The sequence below is a fragment of the Bactrocera neohumeralis genome, chromosome 2 (genome assembly GCF_024586455.1).
Source record: "Bactrocera neohumeralis isolate Rockhampton chromosome 2, APGP_CSIRO_Bneo_wtdbg2-racon-allhic-juicebox.fasta_v2, whole genome shotgun sequence".
In the NCBI taxonomy this organism is placed as follows: Eukaryota; Metazoa; Arthropoda; class Insecta; order Diptera; family Tephritidae; genus Bactrocera; species Bactrocera neohumeralis.
The window spans coordinates 1168969-1187525 of record NC_065919.1 but is presented as its reverse complement, the minus strand read 5'-3'; the positions used below and the strand labels follow the sequence as shown (position 1 = coordinate 1187525).

Below are 18557 nucleotides of genomic sequence, written 5' to 3'. Positions count from 1 at the left end.
TAAACAAACTTTACCATTTTAGTCGACCACTTTTTGCCAATTGTTCCCTAGACACATTATTCACAGTGTAAAACTTTCCTCAGTGTAAATCGAAAATTCTAGAACAGAGGCGAGCGAACCATTGTTGTGCTACACGAACTGATACAGCATCATCTCCGTAAACTTCAAAAATTTCATTGGTGGCTTGTGTAGAATTCTGCTCTTTTTTATACAAAAATTTCAAAATATAGCGAATTTCTTCAATATTTTTACTCATTTTTAAACGGCTGTAACTTTTTTTCAACTTCCCAAAATTTCATTTTGTGACACCGTTTCTTAAACAAATAACGTTTTATTTGTAGATTTAAATTTACATACTGACATTTTTTTAAAATCCCAGGCGTTTAATTTTAAAACTATGCCACATGCCCACACACAAACTACGGATCGGATGTTTTACTGAAATATTTATTTCAAAAATCAGAGCCGCAGCACGTCGCGCAAATAACAGTTTTCGCCACTTTTGTTTATTGAATTTTTTAAACTTAATTTGTATTTGCAATGCAACGCTTATTTCGTTAATGACTTTGTATGGCAAATAATGCCTGCAATTAAATAATTTCATTGTTTATCGAAGAGTGCAAATGAAATGCAGTTCATGTGTGCGTGTGCGTATGCGCCGGCGTGGAGCTGTTCGCAGGCGATTCCAGCAGTCATTGCCCCCACTCAGCGCCGCCGCTGTTGTCATTGCAGTTAATTGCAGTTATTATTATCTGGCTGCCGTTATTTTGCTGTTGCTTATTTTTCAATTTAATTTTTATTTTACTCTGTCATTGTGTGCAGCTTTGTGTGTGCGTTTGTGCAGGTGTGCGATCGTGTGCTTGCGGTGCCATTGTAAATGTATAAATAACATTGTGTAAATTAGAGCTGTGGCTTGACAACAGCTGCAACTCGTCCGTCCGTTGGCCACATCCACAAAATGGTGGCAAGCAGAAATATTTTCGTTGCGCCGCCACTTCTGCTTCCACGCCTTTTTTGTTGTTGATTATTTTTGCAACAGTTGCATAAACTTAAAGCAGCATAGGTCTTTATATTGTTTAAACATATCTACATATGTATGTATGTATGGTGCTTGAGAGTGCGTTGGTTCAGCGAGAACTTTTTCAAGTTCCATTAACTATGTTGCAATTAAATGAGGTAAATTTAAATAATAAAATGACAGTTGAAAGCACCAAAAAAAGGGAAGCGAAGTCAATATTAATGCCTGATTTTTTTAACTTTAAAAATTCTTTAAAATCCGTTCGCCTTAAAGGAAAATGGCTTATATAATTTCTTTTATGAAAGTAATCATTAATAGACCATTATTTATTCAAAAACAAAACAAGAATATTTACGTATTATAAATAAGTTATAGATAAGATAAATAAGATTTTCTTTCATGCTGCTGCTCTTTGCTTTCAACCTTAAACGATTTGCCAACTCTTGTCTACATTTGTGTGCGCTTAACAAAAACATACAGTTCAACAGTTTCATAGGAATACTTCTTCTACCAGCAAGGCTTCTTTGGTGATTCTGATTCTAACGTGTGCAGAAGTACACACGTACATACATATACATATAATCGTATAGTTGTGCAGCGCATAGAAAAAGATGTTGAAACGAATTGACTTTAGCAATCTTTCTGTGCCGTTGTGCTCAATCATTGCATACCTTTGTGAGTAATTCCTGAAACACTTTCACAGTTCCCTTTGCTCTCTCTTCAGCTGATGCTGCTTCCCTTAGCTTACGCGTATTCATCTACCTCTATCTATCAGTTGCCATTAATCGCATTCAATTAGCTTTAGTCAGTTTAATTGCCATGCACTTTGTTGGAGTTGTATATGGTCTTTCTGCCACTACAAACTGGCCAATTTCACTGAAGGATTAGGGATGACTGGCAGCAGAGAGTAAGATGTGATTACGCTAACGCTGATTGCGCGCTGTGGTCACTAACCAGCATTTTATACAAAAGTGGTATTTTTTTATTTTTCGCGTATCCACTTCATTTTCCGCTACTCTATTCCCTGCTCATCGCTGACATCGCGAGAGTAAAGATGAAAGCACACCGAATGCTGCAACTGACAACTCTTATATCTACGGTAAATTGCTGAGTTGGTTTACCAATTCAAGAAAAATATGGAAAGACGAATCACTTTGGCTGGCGCATTTCTTCCTTTGAAGCTGTCGTCGTTTTAATTAATCAACTGGACAACATCGTCTACTAATCGCAATCACTGAGGTCACGGTAGCGCACTCGTTCTTATAGCTAGCGCCAGCAAGTACGCCACGCCAACGGTTGCCTCTCTTTTATTTGCTCTCTTGTGCGTGCGTTTGTGCGGCTGTCAGAATTGTAATTCACCTTACCGCTTCGAAGCAGTGAAAGGTGCTCGAGACAAATGAATGGCTGCAATGGCGATTTGATTAAAAGCACTTAGCACAGTTGTTTGACTGGTGCGAAATAGCAGCGAAAAGAAAAGAAGACACAATGAGAAAACACATATACTTTTGAAAGTGTGTGCATGTCTGGGCCGTATAAAAAGTGTAGCAACACAAAGCAATTAAGGCGATAAATTGCGAAGCGCGTGAAAACCTCACCATTCAAAAGGTTCCTAGAAGGTGGTAATTAGTTTTGGTGCATCTTCGCAACTACAACTTACTACAAAGAACACTACGTTCCCCTACTCTTAACCGTTCCAGCTATAAAGACTGTCGTAAGGTAAATTTTTCTTGCAACGGAGGTTTGCTGAGTCATTACTTCAGAGCCAAAGTAGACGACACTATCTTAATTTACATCAGTTGGTGCCGGCAAAATCCTATTGACGCATATGAACCCACACTCAACACCAACTTGGACCAAATATTCAGTACTTGTATAAATAATTTTGAGTCTGAATCCTCATTTGCTACTCATTTTTAAGGTATTTGTAAGACTTCGTAAAGGCGTTTGGACAACGCTCCTTCTGAAAATATCTCGAAGATTTACTCTCCGTCACACACATAGTCTTCTTAAGGCATATTGATGAAGAAAGCTGTGTTTTTAAACGTTTAAACAACACCTTCTGTGTTTAAGACTCCTTATAACGTTGCGTTTGCCCCATTTTATGAAGTTATTGCCTAAGTACACATGTACTCGAAGTGTAAAGCACTTTGCTCATGTTTATGCAAGCATGTAAGCAAGTGACGAGTCAGAGCCAGGCTTTGAATTACAGCCATGTAGATAAATGCTTAAGTGCATGTATGCGTGTATGTGGCAGTGTGCGGCTATGCTGATGGTAAGTGATGCTCGCTTTGTTGAAGGTGTCAGCCGTGTTCACTCGATGGTGATGTGTACAAACTAAGCCGAATGGTGGGGACCCGAGGAGTTAGTATCCCGGCTCTAGTAACAATAGCGAGGAAATCTCAGCGCTTAGTTACAGTGTTAGAGCCAAGCAATGTGGGAGGGTGGAGTACTGCGCCTATCTGTGCACTCAGAAAAGATCACATTTATGTGTGGGTGTGTGTGAAAGTAAATCGGGACAAACAATAGGAGTCCGTCCATTCAGTCGCTCTGTTTGGCTATTCAATTTGTATTTACTTGGCAGCTTGGTTGGCTGTATTGCTGCTTAGCCGAGCTTCCTTAGGTGTGATTGGAGTCCCGTCGGGCTGTTTTCCTGCCAAATTTGCATAAACCTGTCGTCCGCCGCCGCAGTGCCACTTACATACGTGTGCGAGTATGATGTTGTTAAAGTTCTGCTGGAGCACCGCAGGAGTGGTGAGTTGTTGAACAGCCGAGTTGAATAAGCAAGTCAGGTGACATTTACAAATCCGTGCTGTTTACCCACACAAACACACACAAGCTGGTTTTCACATGCATGCACATACAACCACACATGAGCTCACGAATTATCATTGCCGCTTTGTGTAAGGAGGTTGGAAGTTGAAGAGCGTGTTCGGTTGTTTCTAGCCGACTAGTGGTTGGCAGCTGTGGAGCAACATCAGCATGTACTCCAAACAATCTGCGACAGGCGCAGCCAAGTTGTCGTTGGCGGTTAAAGTGAGTGTCGAGTGGTTGCCTCTCGAATTAGCACAAAGCGGCGTTCGTGGCACGAAAAGGCAGCACGAGTACCGTACATATGTACATTTACGCATAAGAATGTAGGTGCTATACATATGTGTGAGGGTTTGCGCTGCATCCCTTTTTTTGAATATGCCCAAATGTGTGTGTGGTTAAGCAAACGCTTTCTTGCATGTGTGTGAGCAAGCATTTTCATGTGTATGTATGCGTGTTCGGATATGTACATATACATATGTACATATACTGGTATGCCTGATAGCTGGAAGTGCATTCGCTTGTACTTTATGCTTGCATATTTGAATAATGTATGTCGCTTAGTCGCCTATTTTCGTGCTTCGATGTGTGTGTGTCACTCAGTTACTATAGCCGGGGCATACAACCATTTTGTTGTAACGGCACTTTGTTTAACCAACAAAAGATTGCTTTAATATCTTAAATTTAAATTGTACAAATTATGTAGTTTTATTCAGGTCGCTTATAGTAAGTAGAAAGCTTACGGCAAATTTAATTATTACAATTTTACTAACATAAAATAAAATATACAAAATGAAAAACATCTGCTAGCTGAAACGAGCTAAATTTCCCTAAACTTCCCACTTCACCACAGGTATCATGCCAGCAAATACATACAGACGCCACTGAGGCTGCACTTTTCTAAGCGTCACGCCAGCTGCAGTTGCTTTCAAAGCGCGCCACTGCAGTTGCCACATAAACGTGCAGCAGATAACTGCATTGCTCGTGTTCGTATACACAACTAAAACGCCAAATTTACACAGTTCTATATCCGTTTCCGTTTTGCACCGAAAATGCATTTGTAATTGGAATTTCATTCGCATGCGAAGTCGCTTTCGAAACTGAACTTTTCACCGAGCACAATGCTTTCAATAATTGAACTTGTCATCTACAAAAGCATGCACCTGCAAACGGAAATGGCAATAGCAGCGGAAAAGGAAACGGATAAGAGCTGAACTATCGCTGTGTGCATCGTGTTTAAGCGCAAGGATATTGGAATGGCAAACGGGATAATGCATTTTGAAGGTAGCAACGGCTTGTGGAAAGGCCAACCGGTTTCGGTGAACATACATGCTTCGTACAAGCATACACTTACGCCATTGTTATGCTTCTCAGAAGTCCAGTAGTTGAATATATACGCTCATACACGCAAGTCAATAAATGGGAAAGAGTTTCGTTTCAGTTCGAGCTGAAGCCTTGCTAGCCTGTTGCATGGTCGGTTGCCGAGATCGTTTCTCGCAACTGCAACTGCCCACCAACCAAAAGGCAAAGTTGTAGCTGCCGTGCTTTGTATATATTTACTTGTGTATAGAAGTATATACATATGTGTACGTGTATGTACGAGTACGTTTTAAAATGAGACTTTGTATCGGAACTGTAAATATCAAATTACGGTAGCAAAAAAAGCTGGAATTTCAATTAAAACATAAATTGCCAGGCGCCTAAATATATGCAACATACACTATTAATGGCTCCCTTGCGCTGCTCATGTTCATTAGTGAATTATGCTTGTACATACATATGTACCTATGCACACACTTAGCAACGCGTTAATAGCACCTGTCTCGCTTAATTCTGTTGGCGGCCATAAATTCACTTAATTATAAAATAATTCCACAAATGAACATAAATACTCATTTTAATTGAGTTAATTGCGTTTTTCGCTTGTATGCGTGTATATGTAAATATGTATATGGAAACATTTGTGTGCGAATACGAATTGTATGTGGACAAATATGTATGTACTGAGTTCTATGAATTTACTTCGGCGGTTCCAGTATTGCCTAATTCTATTTATTGTAGGCAATTTTTTGAGATTTTAAAGTTATGTACATACATATGTGGTGATTTGAGTGTTTTGTAATTGTAATTTCCTCTCTTCTGCCTTACATTTTAGTTTAAATGAATCAAAAGTTAAGAGCAACACTTAATTGTTTATAAACTCATTGCCGTTCAGTATTGCATAATAGTGAAGGAAGCCAAGATCAGGGGAGGGCTGATTGTTCGGAGACTTTCGTATCGGTCCTTAATATTGTTTCCGATAATTTGTTGTTTTCACATCCTTCCAATTCTTTTATGCAGATTCTATTATTTTCCTATATTTTGTTTTTATTTGGTGAAACGACAATTCGTGTGTATTGTAATTTCCCATAAATGCCACCTAAATATGCGTGCTTGGCCTGCGACGCACTTACATATATTCAGCGACCTGACCAGAGTCACTCCATGCATTTGGTAGCAATTTACATGCACGTCCATACAAAAATGCATTCCTTCCACCTAGTTTAGCGGAGCTTTAATGTCATTTACCTGCTGGTGACAGCGGCGCTGTGCTGTGGTTGCCACATGGGTGCCATTTTTCCAATTAAGTTTTTTTTTGTTCTTATACAAACTTTTTGGTTAATCCATTTATTTTTATTGTATATGTGTGTGTGTGAAGAGTTGTTTTTTTTTCCTTCTTTTACATTCGTGCGTGCATTCATGAGCATGTGTGAGTGTGATGAGATTTTTGTTTTTGCTTTTGCACTTGCATTAATCTCATTAAGCCATTTAACCCTTAATTAGTTAAGCAGTAATTAACAAGCAACACTTAATTGTGGCTGTTGCTGTGTGCTGCCACATTGTTGAAAGTTCACGTATACATGTAATTACTCCGAAAAATGCTTGTAGGTACTAATAAATAGCGCAACCGGAGTGCAATTTCAAGTACTTTTAATTTTTTGTTTTCTATTAGCAAGCTTTGTTTGAATACGCATTGTTGTTGTTATTATATATATCTCTGTAAAGTTGGTCGTAGGTGATGTGAGTGAGGAAGAAATCATACATTCATGCACTGGTATATAGTCAAAAATTTTATTTTATATCAATAGAAATGCTTGAAGAAGTTCTCTAGTAATGAAAAATCCGTTTTGACTCGACAACCTGCATTTTTGTTCCGCTTAAAGTACTCGATGCAATTTCTGTCGATCTGTCTGTCATCTTCCATCCTCATCCAACTGTCTTATTAACATTAATATATTTACAGTTAAAACAAAACAGATACCTCAACAGTGAATTGATCTGCCAATCTCCCTTATAACGTCCTGTGAAGAGCAATATAGACAAAGATATGCCTAAAATATTCAAAAATCAGGCTTCCTACCCAATTTAGGCTTGAGAATTATACGAATAAGAATCATTTCGAAATACTCGCAAAATGTACATTTATTGGCGATCGGCTTCTGTGTTTACTTTACATCAAGTCTCTAACGATCGATTTCACCAAACACTATATCTAATGAACCAATAATGGCCACTGCATCGGCTAAAAAGTGCTTATAGGTTAGTTTATTCATTAGAGCCAAATGTGGATAACTTGCTGCACGAATTTTACAACGATATGGCTTTGAAGTGCCATCCGATACCAGATAGACACCAAACTCGCCTTTCGGTGATTCCACAGCTGTATAAGTTTCGCCTGGTGGCACTGCAAATCCTTGTGTATAATATTTGAAATGATGTATTAGCTCCTCCATGCCTCTCTTCATGATTCTTCTCCTCGGCGGACACACTTTATGATCGTCCGCTTTGATTTCACCTGCGGGCAGCTTATTGAGACATTGATTGATTATATTACATGCTTCGCGCATTTCACGTATACGACACAAGTAACGATCATAACAGTCGCCGTTAACGCCAACTGGCACCTCAAAGTCGATTTCCGCATAAGCATCATATGGTTGCGTCTTGCGCAGATCCCACTTTACGCCAGTAGCACGCAAAACCGCGCCGGAGCAACCATAATTCATTGCCTCATGCGCCGTTATGCGCCCAATGCCGATATTACGCATACGCCAAATGCGATTGTCTGTAACGAGGTCCTCAAATTCATCAATGCGATGTCGAAAGCGGCAAATGAAGTCGAAGAGGTCATCACAGAATCCGAGTGGCAAATCGTATGCCACACCGCCCGGTCGTATATATGCGGCATGCATGCGTGCACCCGAGGCGCGCTCACAGAACTCATACAACTTCTCACGTTCTTCGAACATCCAGAAGAGTGGTGTAATGCCACCACAATCTAACACAGCAGTGGCGCAAGCGACTGTGTGATTGGTTAAACGCATGATCTCCGAAAACATTGTGCGTATGTATTGCGCACGTTTGGGCACTTGCAGCCCCAACAGTTTCTCGATGGCCAAGCAATAGCAGAGTTCATTCGACATGCATGACACATAATCGAGACGATCGAAGTATGGTAGGCCCTGCATGTACATTTTATTCTCAATTAGCTTCTCCGTACCGCGATGCAACAGGCCAATGTGTGGATCGGCAGATAGAACGGTCTCATTATCAAGTTGCAAAACCATGCGTAAGACGCCGTGTGCAGCTGGATGGGCCGGTCCAAAGTTAATAAACTTAGAACGAAAAGAGCGATCTATTTGTGGGGGTATTTTGCCGGACCAGCGATCGAAGCGTGATGTATCTTTGTCGTCTATAACGCAGCCTTCGAATTGTTTCATATATTCTGGATCTGGGTACCAGTGCTTTGACTCCTTTCGCTCTAACTTCGGTAACTTGTTAGCCTGCTTCTCAGCTTTTGCTGTGCAAGTTAAACGACGCGGTTCTGGATCGTAAAATTTACACGATAAAATGTTGGATTAATTCTATTTGTGTATATTATGCTATGCATGTTCGTTCTTGTTCTTAGCACTTACGTTTGTGGTGCGAGAAAAACATTGCCACAGCCATTCTCGCCAGAGAAGATTTGAGAGTATCGCCAAGATCTGGTTTTATCAAAAACCTATTGGTCAGCACTTGCTTCGAGTAGTCCTTTACGCGAGACAGTTGCTTTGAGCTGCGTAATTTGAGTAGAACAATCTCCAAAATATTATTCCAAGCGTTCGGCATTTTCGCTTATTTCTTTTCTCCAAAAAAATTTGAGTTTTTTCTTCACAGCAAATTTATTTTTTGAAAGTGAATTGCCAAGTTTTTAAATTCCGAAGAGGATGCCTATTCTAAAAGCGGTATATACAAACAGTACTTTTTTATTGATTTCTTTTTTAATTGTATTTTCAGATTTTCGAAAATCATTACCATTTCGCTCATCATAAAGTCTCTAAGCGTTCACCGACACCCTCGCAGTCGCATCAGATACGCCTTGACGAGGATCACAGAGTACAATGGGCTAGGCAACAGCAGGCAAAGTCGCGTCAGAAGCGTGACTACATACGTATGCGCCCGTCAAGGACATCGTCACGTGCGCTCTCACAGGTGGATACAGTTCCTCTAAACGACCCAAAATGGGCGCAAATGTGGTATCTGGTAAGTATTAGCTGGCGGGCAAACCACTGTCTTTCGCAATCATTTTGCTCATATATAAACTCGTTTGGTTCTAATTTGTAATTAGAATCGCGGAGGCGGCTTGGATATGAATGTAGTACCGGCTTGGCAGGCTGGCATCACCGGCAAGGGTATTGTTGTGACAATACTTGACGACGGTCTGGAATCGGACCATCCAGATATCGAGCACAACTATGTAAGTTCAATTCGCATGAAGCAATCGCAACATTCTTAACACTAATATATTATTTAGGACCCTGATGCGTCTTATGACGTCAACAGCCACGATAACGATCCAATGCCGCATTACGACATGACTGATTCAAATCGGCATGGTACGCGTTGCGCTGGTGAAGTGGCCGCCACCGCCAATAACTCAATCTGTGCGGTTGGTATTGCATTTGGTGCCAGTGTTGGCGGTGTCCGAATGTTGGATGGCGATGTGACGGACGCCGTCGAGGCGCGTTCCCTATCACTCAATCCGCAACACATCGACATTTATAGCGCGTCGTGGGGTCCCGACGATGATGGTAAAACTGTTGATGGTCCTGGCGAATTGGCGCAGCGCGCCTTCATTGAAGGTGTAACCAAAGGGCGTCAAGGCAAGGGTAGCATATTTATTTGGGCTTCGGGTAATGGCGGTCGTGAGTTTGACAATTGTAATTGCGACGGCTATACAAACTCCATTTGGACACTGTCAATATCTAGTGCCACCGAAGAGGGTCACGTACCCTGGTATTCGGAGAAATGCAGTTCCACATTGGCGACCACTTACAGTAGTGGCGGACAGAGTGAGAAGCAGGTGGTGACGACAGACTTGCATCATTCGTGTACGGTATCACATACGGGTACCTCAGCTTCGGCGCCGCTAGCTGCCGGTATAGCAGCACTAGTGCTCGAATCGAACACGAATTTGACGTGGCGTGATTTGCAACATATTGTGGTGCGTACTGCAAAGCCGGCCAACTTGCGAGATCCAACATGGTCGAGAAATGGCGTCGGTCGACGCATTAGCCATTCGTTCGGCTATGGTCTCATGGATGCGGCAGCGATGGTGCAAGTGGCACGTAAATGGAAAACGGTGCCAGAACAACAGCGTTGCGAAATTAATGCGCCGCATGTGGACAAGTAAGTAATGTTAAAGCGTTTCGCTGTAAAGAACGTATACTTGAAATAAAGAACTTTTGTTACTATGCAATGAGGTCTCACAATCACTTCCTTCTTTCCTTTTCAAAGAGTCATTCCGCCCAGAAGTTATATCACATTACAGTTAACTGTAAAACACTGCTCATCCGTCAATTACCTGGAACATGTGCAAGCAAAAATCACACTGACATCACAACGTCGCGGGGACATTCAGTTGAACCTCAAGTCACCAGCAGGCACCAAAGTTACTTTATTAACATCACGGTAAGTCGATAACAGATTATATACTAACCACCATTAACATAGTTGGAATACGAGAGGGCTATCTTCGATTCGCCAAGCATTAGATAGTAGCAAATGGAACAATCAAACAGGCAGCATTTGCGGCGTAACTCTGCACTAACATACATACATACTACATATCGTCACCTGAAATGCAAAATAACGTAACATCACTTTTCGTAGGTTTACAGGAGAAGCAAAAAACCGTATAAAAAGAAAACCACTTGAGATATTGAAACAAAATTTTCAAATCTGAATTAACATGAACCTATAAGTATATTTTAGAAAAAAAATAATGAAAAAATTAAGCAAATTTTATAGTAGGTGTCTTACGTTATTTTGAATTTTCATTTCTGAAACAAAATAACGTATGATCAATCTAAATTTGTATAAAGATTAAAAATTTGAATATTAATACTTTTTTTTAATTTTAAATAAAAACAGTTGCAAGTTTTTAATATTTCATGTTATTTTTATTATTATTATGTACATAAGTACCAGAAAAAATTTAAATATTTCAAGCTAAAAAACGAGGATAATGTTTAATTATTATTTATTTAATAACTAATTATTCAAAAGGTATATTATCATAAAAGTAATAACAGTCTACTGAAATTAAAGCTTCTAGGTCCTGCAGATGTTGCCATTTCTTCTTAGTTATTGTTAAACTTTGCAATAGAATAGGCTGCTGAATTCCTAAAAAAGCACGGGTCTGATTACTTGGATCATGGAGTCCCTAAACCGAACTCTGGCGGCTCCTTCTCTACCCATATTCCGAGGGAGTTGTGAGTGGGAAGAAGCCGTTGGAGAAAAGTTACAGTGAGCTTCTTCATGGATGGGTCAAAGGTGGAGGGGTCTACTGTCAGGAGCTCTCTATCAACTCCAGTTTCTCCAACTTCCTAAGTATTGCAGTGTCTTCCAGGCCGAGATTGGAGCCATTAAGGTAGCAGTAGATTTACTACTCCGGAGTGCACCCTCCTTCAGAGGAGTGACCATCGACTCAGATAGCAGAGCGGCGATTCCAGCCTTGAACTCATTAACAATGAGAGAATTCAGAGCTGATCGAAGACCTAACCTCGCTATCAGTAGCATCGAGTGCCTTTGTGATAAGAATGATATGAGTGCCAGACCACAGCGGAATTGCAGGAAACATGAGCTAGCAAGAAGAGTCTTACCAGACGCCATCTGCAGAAGCTGTATGGAAAAAGATTAGGTGGAAACAACTCAACGCTTCCTTCTTGGCTGTCTTGAGTTAGGAAGGTCAGGACTTAATCACTTGGGGGCGCATACCTTCAGACATCCCACCGAACTGGCGGGAAGCGTTTTGTTAATTTATAAGTTCGAACACAGGAGTTATTCTTTTCTATGGCCTCACAAAGGACTACATATGCACATATATGTATATAGTAGTCCACGTTCGATCAACGATGTAGCCTAAACTTACCAAAGCACATTGAACTTAATCACTAAAAATAAACATAAACAATAAATGAAGGCTAACTTCGATATAAAACAAGAAAACACTCTGTTATATTTACATACTTTAGTGATGATACGTTATTTTGTTTAACGAAATCAAGCACTTGATGATACGTTTTTTTTGAATTTTTAATATAGCTTGGGTATTTTTGATCGCAGAAGCTTAAAATTTGCGACACATATGTAATATGATGTGGTGAATCGTAATCAGTAAAAAACTCAATTTTGAATTTTTTGATGATACGTTATTTTGCATTTCAGGTGACGATATGTTCTGACGCATGCGCAATTGTGTTACGATTATTTTTTGATGGAGTAACTCTTCTTTCCGTAATAAAAAAACGTTTAAGTAACCCCTTAGTTTTGCTTTCATTCAAACAATTACAGTTTACTTCAGTTTTTATATTTCTTAAACAAAAAATTCATTTACATTTTCGCCAACATTTTGTGATTTGGGCCATTCACAATTGCAAAGCAAATCGAAGACATGCAAAACAAAATAAAAAAACGTTTAAGTAACCCCTTAGTTTTGCTTTCATTCAAACAATTACAGTTTACTTCAGTTTTTATATTTCTTAAACAAAAAATTCATTTACATTTTCGCCAACATTTTGTGATTTGGGCCATTCACAATTGCAAAGCAAATCGAAGACATGCAAAACAAAATTTGGTAGCATTGAATAACACCTTATCTTTACTTATCCATATACTCTCTTGTGCAAATTTAACTCGATAAATTTGTTGTTGCCTTTATATGTATGTATATTTTTTTTTGCAAGAGGACACCACATATTTGATGACATCTAATATTTGACGGATAAACTAGAACTATTATTAAAAAGATGCACATAAGCAGCATAGATGGGTGGAATATACCATAAACCGATATATTTTTTATATTTTTTTCCAACTAAGCATTCGTAGTTTTCAGTAAGCATATGTACTACTCCAACAGCTACAAGCTTAGCAATATTCGTCTAAAGTCGTTTATCAAAAATCAATTTAAAGGGCAAGTTGTGTATATTTTTTGTTTGTTGGACTTCTATATACTATATGTGTAACAGAACATAATCAAATATTGGGGGTATTGTAAAGATTAGCACTCAATTGAACAAAAAACATACCAAATATTCAAATTAAAAAAGAAAATTGCCCAAAAAGGCGTACATATTCGTACATATTGAGATGCACCTACGTACAAACATGCTCAACAAAGAAATGTCAACAAAAATTTCAAAATACAAATTGTATTGCATGCTGGTGCCTCCACTGTCCTGTCGCCTCGGTCTCTCGCCAAGCAATCACATATGCAAAAAGCTCAGAAATACACCCGAAACATGCTCTTGGAATTCAATTTGCGATTACACATAGGACACTTTGCTTGACAGCTGACACACTGCCTTATACAGCGCTTGCAAAATAAATGCCCACACTGAGTGACCATCGGCCGATGCAACAGATACGAGTTCAAACAAATAGCACATTGAAAATTTATATTATCCTCACTAGTTCCACTGTTGCTGCCGCCATTGCAAAATTTTGTATGCCTCAATTGCTGCTGACCAGTAGAGTTGGCGCCGTCATTTGTAACCGCACATGTTTCTCCTATACTAACGGTATTCACATTTGTACCGCTAATTCCACTCTCATTGTTGTCATTGCTGTCATTAAGTTGCTGTGAAGTGGCAAGCGCCGCACTATTTGGCCGCTGATATGGCGTGCCCACCAACAAGCGAGACTCGCGCTGGTGACGGTGACGGCGTCGATGCTGGCGCTGTTGTTGTTCACGCACACTGCTCAATAGATGTTGCGCCAAATTCAGCAAATTAGCAATTTGCTCGGTCACCGCTGGCGCATCGGTAGTTGTGGCCGAGCCTAAGGGTATTACCGACGTTGAAGTGCTAGGTATTGCTACCGGCACTACCGTTGTAACCGAAGAGACGGGACTAGCCACTGCGAGCGGTTCTCGTGTATTATATTCTTCTGAATTGCCAACAATGTTGTTTCTTGTTTGGAAACTAGCAATGCCATTTATGTTACCGTTACAACTTGGTTGCAACGATCGTAGCTGTATCTTCAGCTGAGACTTCGTTTGTGGTTGATGTCGTCTTAAGGACATTTCTGTAATTTTCGAAACTTTTTGGTAATTTTAATGTAGTATTTGCTGGAGATTTTGATTGTCTTGGTTTTGTTGATTTGCTGTTTCTCTTGATATTTAGTACTTGAATATATTTGGATATGAAAGTGTGAGAAATTCTTTTCTGATTATTTCAAAAATATATTCTTAATATTTTTCAATGAGTTTCATTCCAAAAGCAAATTTGTAGATTGGGAAAATTTTGAAATTAAACTTTTTCAAAAGAAAATTTGATAGGCAGGAACAAGAGCTATCGTTAATTATCGATCGCTGTTGTCGTAACAATTTCCATAGAAGAGCATTTATGTGTATTTGTATTCCATTTCGGATTCAATGAATTATTTATTGACACTAATAAATTTAATTATTTAAAAAGTTTTGGGGGAGCCTAACAGTCGCCATTTGAGCTCAAATTATTTGAATTACAACAAAGAATACTTTAGTTTTAAAGACAAATAATTATTTCATACCAAATGTATATCACAAGATCTATTCTTTTATTGGAATATTTATCGATTTATTTGTGACAGTCATAAGACATCTAACATATCACAGCCTAGGCTGTAGGTAACAATGAATATTGACAATAATAGCGTTTATAACTTTATACTTGCAGTATTCATGATGTTTCTCGTTCCGGTTTTAATCAATGGCCCTTCATGTCCGTCCATACTTGGGGAGAGTCGCCGCATGGCGATTGGCAGTTAGAAATACACAACGAGGGTCGCTATATGGGTAAGTCACGCTGTGCCATTAGACCCACAGAAATCTTACGTTTATATGCATACCATACTTATTAACGAGGAGTATGTAAGTCGATCTGAGTTAAATCATGTAGTTATATAACTTGCCTAATATTACTTAACCACTTACTGTTATACAAACTTATACATTTACTTACATGCTGCGCTTGTGTGATAATATGACAACATCAAAATAATTTCAATTCTGTTACTAATCCCGAACAACAACAACAATAACTTAAAAAAACATAACAATAAATCTACACTGCGCTAACAATATAACATAACTGTAACTATGCAATCGTGTGCGATTACACAACTAACAAAAACAATTGAACGTTGCGGCGAAAAGGTCACGCCTTACTACGTGAGTGGTCGCTAATATTCTACGGTACTACTCTGCCTATAGACCCCAATGACCCCGTATCGACGCCCCGCGCCAATTCCGCCGAAAACACCACGCCAAATTCGAATGCGGCGAGCACCACAACGAACCTTCATCAGATCTACTCGCCACAATATCCGCGCATCTCGTCCAATAACGTCGGCGGCAGCAGCAGCAATGCAGCCACTGGCATTGTTGGCGCCATCAACGCCATGCCGGGTGGGGGCGTGAAAATTCCCATTAAATTGCCAACACCGTCGAATAAATCCGTTTACACAGCCGCGAATGGCGCAAATAATCCATTGTTGAATGTCGCTAACGGAAGTAGTAAAAAGCAACAACAATTATATAAACAACAACAGCAAATACAACCGCCCGGTTATCAGCAAATCTCAGCAACCTATGGTGTCATATTGGGTTCACAGAGTACGAAACCCGGCAAGGGGACCAAAGGTAAGGGGAAGTCTGGTGAAAAGAGCAATGGCGGCAAGGGTGGTGCTAACAAGTCTTCGGCGAATAAAAAGGAACAACCCGCATCGACAAACACGAAAAACAAATTCTACCGCATATCGCAACAACAGCAACAAAGTGGGAACGGAAATAGTAAGTCGGCCGGAAAATCTTCACAACAAGGCGGGCGCACGAAAGCGCAGTCATCAGAGCGTCTACACGGATATGAAGACAAGATGAGCCGGAAGGTTGTTGGTGAAATAACATCGACGACAACAACTACAACCAGTACTGGTATGCGCCCGAGCAACAACAGTCAAAACGGTAAAACTTCTATCAAATCCAACTCGGCAAGCTCCAACACCGACTCTAACCCAGCCATCGCGAACAACGCGGCCAAAACTGCAGCCACGCAAATGACCAGCTATTCAAAGTTACCTGTCAAGGCAACAAAACAAATCAAGGAGTCACTGTTACCCATGCAAACGCACGAAAAACTCACGGTTGCCTCATTCACCGATACGCGCATTCCGAAACTTTTCGAACATTACGAGAAAATACAGGCAATTTTTCCCGAGTTTCAACCATATCAGGGCCCAAAAGAGAAAGACACTGCGGCTGCTGCAGCCACAGCGTCGAAAGCTGAAAAACGCAAACTGGCTGCCACGGCGGGCATTTCGCCGCTGGACTACGAAGCGGAGACCTTCAGACCAATGTTGAGTGTGGGTAATAGTGGCAGTAGTGTAAACAATAACAATAACAAAAACAGCAACAGTGGCGTTAGTGGTGGCAGCGCTTCGAAGCCGTCACGTGAAAATGCCAAAAAGTCCTCGCCCAGTTTTGTTCCCGATCAGCAGATCATCAAGAAGCAGCAATTACTGCTCGCGGCAGCAGGAGTTAGTGGCGGCACGCAGCGCCCCATCGGCGGTGTACTCGGCGTGTTGCCTAACCGCAAGGATGGTGGCAGTAGCAATGGTAGTCAAACGTGTTCATGGAATGCTTCACGTTATCATTTCGTTTTTTAGAGATTACTTTTCAGTTGCAATTTTTTTAGTTTTCGTTACAAAGTAGATGATTTTAAAGAGATTTAGTCGGCGCAATAAACATTATTGTCATTCAAAAAAATTGGGTCATAACTCTAGAGAGTAAAAGATCAAAATTTCTGCTTCCACTAAGCGCTAAAATTAGTATTAGAGTTCCTGAGCAAATTTCATTCCAATTTCTTTAAGTACAAAAACATTTGCAGAAATTTTAATATTGCGATATTGCCTTCATTGAGAATTCCTTTTAAAATTATTACTCGATCTATCACTCGTGGCTTACGGGAGTAAACTCGTTTATCAAGCTGTAAATTCCACTCAATTTGAGGGCCATAAAAGTCACTGCATACAAAGGAAACGTCACCTGCAGTCAGCCAACAGCACGTAGGCATTTTTCAGCGAATATACGCCCCGCTTTGTTAGTACATATGCAAATGGTAGGAAAATTCTTCAATCCGTTCGTTTTCCAACTGACGCTGACACCACTTGTATGTGGGTGCGTGTATGCGCCATCAATCAAAGACTCTAAGGCAGATCGATATCCCGATTTTTTCGCTTATTGTCAGCCATTTATATTGTTATGGCCGATGGTAGCATATTTCGGCCTCGCAATCGGGCTAAGTGCTACAGACATTCGTACGTAATAGCAATCAATCAAACTGCCGGATAGTGACACTGGACTAAGGGCAGCTGCTCTTGTTGAATGCTTTCACAGTTCGCCATTTTTCGATTTAAGAGAGACTTGCAACTTTTTGAGTTGTTGAACTGAAGTCGTAAAGTTTTCATTCGTGATTGTCAGCGAGTGTTTAACTATTGAAGAGGGACAACTACAATCCTATGTATATAGTATGAACTTCTGCACTCCTTAAAGGCTCTTGCTCAAACGTTCGAGCGGTTGCAATTGGCTCTTGAACTCTACTCGGCGCCATAAATTTTCAACTTGCACGCATTTAAAAAATTTATGAGCTTCAGTCTGCACTTCTCTTGGAATATGCATTGCATAAGTATACATATACTCACATATTTATCCTGTGAGGCATGGCGATGCACTCATCTCCTTTAAACTTAGTGCATGTTATTTGGCAAATATGAGGTCTTTGTTCAGCAATTGGTTTTTTAAACAATGATTGCATAGTTATTTCTGTATTCTGTTTTGTTCCACATTCTCATATTCCTTTTGCATGCTAAGTTCTTAAGCTTTTCTCGAAATCGAAAGGCAATGGAAACAAATTGAACAATTACTACAGCAGCTCCACACTCACAGTCATACTTATATTTACAGTTTATTTATATTTTCTTAAACCCAAACACACCCACATGTTCGAATATATTTCGTATTTTTTATTTTGTTTAGTAAAACCATAATTTTCGTAGCTGAAATTTTTATTTGTATTAATATTTTATATATGTACATATGTATACACATGCATATTTAGTTTAGCTGTATTTTCTTAGCTCCATCTATTTCTGCGGAATATTTTTGCAAACT

General features: G+C 39.8%; 3 protein-coding genes across 3 annotated transcripts in view; 1 reads left to right on the top strand and 2 right to left on the bottom strand.

Annotated features, from left to right (window-relative positions):
• Positions 1-18557, top strand: part of LOC126758723 (furin-like protease 1) — a 267237-nt gene that overhangs the window by 230454 nt on the left and 18226 nt on the right. The window contains exons 4-9 of the mRNA XM_050473088.1: positions 9143-9388; positions 9474-9602; positions 9660-10534; positions 10643-10816; positions 15067-15185; positions 15546-17003. Coding sequence (XP_050329045.1) covers positions 9143-9388; positions 9474-9602; positions 9660-10534; positions 10643-10816; positions 15067-15185; positions 15546-17003 — 3001 coding nt within the window. The remainder of the gene's footprint in view (positions 1-9142; positions 9389-9473; positions 9603-9659; positions 10535-10642; positions 10817-15066; positions 15186-15545; positions 17004-18557) is intronic.
• LOC126758677 (NADH-ubiquinone oxidoreductase 49 kDa subunit) lies at positions 7300-9006 on the bottom strand. The gene is made up of 2 exons (XM_050473030.1): positions 8782-9006; positions 7300-8690 (listed from the first exon to the last, which is right to left on the bottom strand). The coding sequence occupies exons 1-2, from the start codon at positions 8972-8974 to the stop codon at positions 7330-7332; spliced, it is 1554 nt and encodes a 517-aa protein (XP_050328987.1). The 5' UTR covers positions 8975-9006; the 3' UTR covers positions 7300-7329.
• On the bottom strand, positions 13185-14674 carry LOC126758693 (E3 ubiquitin-protein ligase RNF113A-like). The gene has a single exon (XM_050473054.1). It carries the CDS (start codon positions 14430-14432, stop codon positions 13632-13634), a length of 801 nt encoding a protein of 266 aa, XP_050329011.1. The 5' UTR covers positions 14433-14674; the 3' UTR covers positions 13185-13631.